At 37.3% G+C, this 4,562-nt stretch overlaps 1 protein-coding gene across 2 annotated transcripts; it reads right to left on the bottom strand.

The window, feature by feature from the left end:
• Positions 1-941: 941 nt before the first annotated feature.
• LOC135651975 (vacuolar protein sorting-associated protein 28 homolog 1-like) lies at positions 942-4,562 on the bottom strand. Of its 2 annotated transcripts, none has more exons than XM_065172672.1 (2): positions 3,833-4,562; positions 942-1,341 (listed from the first exon to the last, which is right to left on the bottom strand). In XM_065172672.1, the coding sequence occupies exon 1, from the start codon at positions 4,499-4,501 to the stop codon at positions 3,863-3,865; it is 639 nt and encodes a 212-aa protein (XP_065028744.1). In that variant the 5' UTR covers positions 4,502-4,562; the 3' UTR covers positions 942-1,341; positions 3,833-3,862. The 2 variants fall into 2 exon arrangements, with proteins under 2 accessions (XP_065028744.1, XP_065028745.1); XM_065172673.1 differs by having other exon boundaries at positions 3,853-4,562.

The raw sequence follows: 4,562 nt of genomic DNA, 5'->3' as shown, positions 1-4,562 counted from the left end.
TGTGAGTAAAATTTCCTGCATTGGACTCCAAGGTAAAACACTTTTTAGCCAATGTGTTGTAACTGCAAAATGTATTATTTCTGCAATCTTACCACTAGTGATCGAAGCATTGGAATCTATTTTCCTTGTCCAATGTTTTGACATTGCGGTTTTGTCAGCCAATTTTAATGCTTTAATATTCCAATACAATTATGTTTTATTTTGATTTTATTTGGTTGTCAATTCATGAACAGTGAAACCCAAGTATAATTAGTGATAATAATCTGTTTATATATATATATATATATGTTTATATATATATATGTTTATATATATATATAAACATATATATATATATATATGTTTATATATATATATATAAACATATATATATATATATGTTTATATATATATATACATATATATATGTATATATACATATATATATGTATATATACATATATATATGTATATATACATATATATATGTATATATACATATATATATGTATATATACATATATATATGTATATATACATATATATATATGTATATATACATATATATATATGTATATATACATATATATATATATATATAAACAAATACAAGTTCTGGCAGTTACGAATGAAGAGATGTAATAAGGTGATGAAACGTCTCAAAGGAACACAGGCACTGCTTAGAGGCCACCAAAGTACCATGATGGTTCTGTTCAGCAAACAATGTACTGAGGCTCAAACCATGTTTCAAAGATTTATTCTTTCTTTCTTTCATTTTTTCCAAGCATATAAAATAGTGGATAGTCTTCTAATCTGTTTGAGATTTCAGCAGGAATAGCTTGTCACACAGATTCATGAAACAATATTATCATCTCATACACTACCAAAATTTCAAATCAAACAAATGAACCTCCATCAAGTATTTTGGCTATAACTACTGCATAAATTCACAAAGCATTGCCTAATACAAAAAATATATATATAAATTTTCATAGTGATGGACATCTCGACCGCGAGATGACAAGTATCTTTCTGCTAGAAGCCCAAGCTACCAAGGAAAAGCCATTTTCTACAAAGTAGCCATGAATCGATCTTTATACAAATTCATCTCGTGTGGAAGTTCCTGTACTTGATTTTATGAAACTTAAGGAGCCACACAAAAGTTCCTGTTTTTTCATCTGATAAAACTTTCGAGAAGGTCCCTCTTTATTAATCAGCTACCTCACAGTCACGGTGACCATCATGATGCTGAATGGTTTGCACAACCCTTACTTGATCAGTTACACATGAACATATTGCAGCTTGTTTTACCGACAGTTATCGGGGTTCCTCCACCCTTCAGAATGGTGATACTTCACAATCCTGAGTCAATTATGGTACATCATCCACAAGTTTAAAATTAAGAATCCAGCCTCATAATGTCATTCAGTTTTAGAGAAAAAAAACAAAACAAATATCCATAAGGATTCTGACTCCAAAATTCTTCAAGAATAAAGTTTATTCTAGCATCCTTCCAAGAAAAACCCAAAACAGCAGAAGTACCAAATCGCAAAAAGTCAATAAGTTATAGCTTTGTGTCCTCCCAAAATTCTTATCAACCCAACTATATACTAGTTAATTACCTAAGTAATTCAATATGCCATGACCCAAAATAATGAACCAACAAACCCTAACCCACATTGCACAAATCATGCTAAGTTATGCATGACAACTGCAAGATAGCACTCATATTGCAACTCAGAATGCTCTACGTTGCAAGTAACTACAGTTTTAGCACACTTCTCACTTTGAACCAAAAGAAAAGAAAAGGAAAAAAGAAACTCAAAATTTTGAACGGATGTAACTCAACTGCAGTCCTTCGTTAATCATGTCTCAAACAAAAGCTGCTATTAGAAAATAATACTGCTAGGGTTACTCATCAGTATATACCCAAGTCAAAATCTGTTTGTGTTGGTCCACCTCATCAACATGTAAAACAAATTAAAAAATACCATAAACTCAAAGGATTGGAAGAGAAGTTATGATTTAGTATCAAACGTATGCTTGCATCCTCCTCTAAGTTCCTACAAGGAAAAGTTGAACAGTCATCTAAATCTTCTTTATATTTAAAAAAAGACTAGTTGCCAAATGACTGCTGTGATCCACCTCCACGTAATTCTCAAGGGAGACCTGCCTCCAAAAACTTCCCATAGAATTGCATGATAAATGCTGCAACCTGTCAGACTTCCATATTACCATTGCCCTTAGTGGCTGCTCAAGATATACACAACATGATTTCCAACTACTAGATGCTTCAAACAGTAATAAATTCTAACTTGATTAACTTTTTTGTGTCCTCTAAACACATCCACTTCCAGCAATTGCCAGTCGAATAATGAAGGAAAAATATGTGATACTATAATCTGGTAATCATTGCATGTCCTGTTAAAAATTGGACATCCATGACCAGAAGGGACTGGATAAACATAAATCATATTCTGGATTGTTCTAAGCCTATGATGAAGGTTTATCTCCACAAAAGTAATAGCGTTACCTCCATGAATAAGTGTTATCGTCTTAGTTCGAGTATATGATTAAGCACTTGCATATACCTTGTTCAAAATGTATTTAGATCACAAGCATCTTCCCTTAGATCTATGCATAGACTCAAATAGGAGGATCAAGCATCTTCATGGAAATCCAAAAACAGTCTCGACTCTCAAATAGAAATCTCACATAGAATTATTGTTCAACCATATAAATCCTTTAGTTTGTCACTCATGATATCCTGAGAGGCAATGAAATTAAATCAGCCATACATATGATGGATGCCTAGAGTCTGGAATGGCTGAAAGAAAAGGCAAGGGCTGCTCCTATTATAATAGGAGTAAAGCAAAAGCAGCATAATGTTGAAGGCTTATAGAAGGAAAAGCAAAGAAACTCATTTATCTTTGCATTTAGTTCGAGCACATGTCATTCTCTAAAGTCTAAACCATATCTTTAAGTTGACTGTTACACACAAGTTAATAACAAAAATGATTGACCACACAAATTGTCCGCCAATAGATCACAATTCAAGATTATCTACCAAGCTTCTTAAAATAATTGACCACATAAAATATTCAAGCGATCTGCTCTTTATCTAGGGCTTCGTGTACCTCAATCTTCTCATAGCTCCATGGATTGAACTAGGATAAGCAGCGACTTTGTGACTACGACACAAGTAGTGAAAAAATTAAGCTTGTTTAGTTAGCTATGATCTTTCACCGGTAGATGTCAGCCAGTGCCATTACATATGACATTTGCTTACACGATGGCTCAAGGTTGTTCAGAAAAATTATAAATTTTGCATGAGGAAACCAAGTCCTATGCAACAGAAAATGAATAAATAACTATTTAATTTTAGTTGACAAGCACTGGAATTTATTCTTTTTTAATTCCAATTAAGCAATTTTATGAAAATACAACACAAAAAAAAGTTAAATAAACAAAAAAGACTAGTTTTTCTTAAGTAGAAACCACTCCATTATTAAAATAACCTGAAAGTATGTACATGATAAGCCAGAGTTGTCATACCCTTTTACAATTACAGTAAATTTACAGGACAAGGGATGAGGCTTTCAAATCATAACTGCATCCATAAAGCATGAAAAATCACCTAAAGAAATGCACGGTAAGGGAGAAGTCTAAGGAAAAACAATGAAGAACATACTGATCTTTTGGATTATGAACCATTTCGTGTGTGCCAAAGCTTCAAAAGTACTCTGATATTGCAGACAAGAAAAGCTCAAGCAGGTTCCCAAAAGTCAAGAAATTATAGCGTTGCATGAAAGAATCGCATGTATGGTGAGAACACTCAATGATGATGATGAACCTGAAGAGAAGAGGATATACGGAGGGAGAATCAAGAGTCGGCGTTGGGGAGAGCGGCCATGAAGGCGTTGTAAGAGGACTCGAGGTCGAAGTGGAACTGGCGGGCCTGCTGCTCGGTGAGCTCGTCGGCGGCGCCCATCTTAGCGAGGCGAGAGAGCCAATCACGAACCTTGACGCGGCCCTCAAAGTCCGGGGGGAGGAGACCGGTCCCAAGCTTGGCTAGGGACGTGGATAGGTCGGAGAGGAGGGGGTGCACCTGGTCGACGGCCACCATGTTGAGCTTGACGGAGTCCATGGCGGTGATGAAGTTCTGCACGCATTCGGCAACGGCGGCGGCAGAGGCGGACGAGGAAGAGGATGCAGCGGCGCGGTGCTCGACGGTTGCGGGGACGCCGGAAACAAGGAGGCGGTTGAGGGCAGCAGGGGCGTCGAGGCGGTAGACCTCGGCGAAGCGATCGAGGGAGGGGACGGCGCCGTGGAGGGCGGAATGGAGGGTGCGAAACTGGGCGATTAGTTTGAGGCACTCCGCCTCGTACTCGGCGGAGGAGACGAGGTCTCGGACGTACGCCTTCTCCAGCTTGTCCGTGGTCTTGACGATGGCGTAGAGGTCGGCGAAGTTGTCGTACATCTCCCTCTCCCGCTTGTCCCGCCACAGCCTCACCTCCTCCATCTCTCTCTCTCTCTCTAATCTATTCCTCCTCCTCCTTCACGATCGTTGCAATTGAATCGAT

Source organism: Musa acuminata, chromosome BXJ3-10 (genome assembly GCF_036884655.1).
Source record: "Musa acuminata AAA Group cultivar baxijiao chromosome BXJ3-10, Cavendish_Baxijiao_AAA, whole genome shotgun sequence".
NCBI lineage: Eukaryota > Viridiplantae > Streptophyta > Magnoliopsida > Zingiberales > Musaceae > Musa > Musa acuminata.
The sequence above is the reverse complement of the archived record's forward strand: the minus strand, read 5'-3'. Positions and strand labels throughout refer to the sequence as shown.

Coding starts and splice junctions, on each gene's coding strand:
- LOC135651975 (XM_065172672.1), bottom strand. CDS start 4,501: ATGGAGGAGGTGAGGCTGTGGCGGGACAAGCGGGAGAGGGAGATGTAC.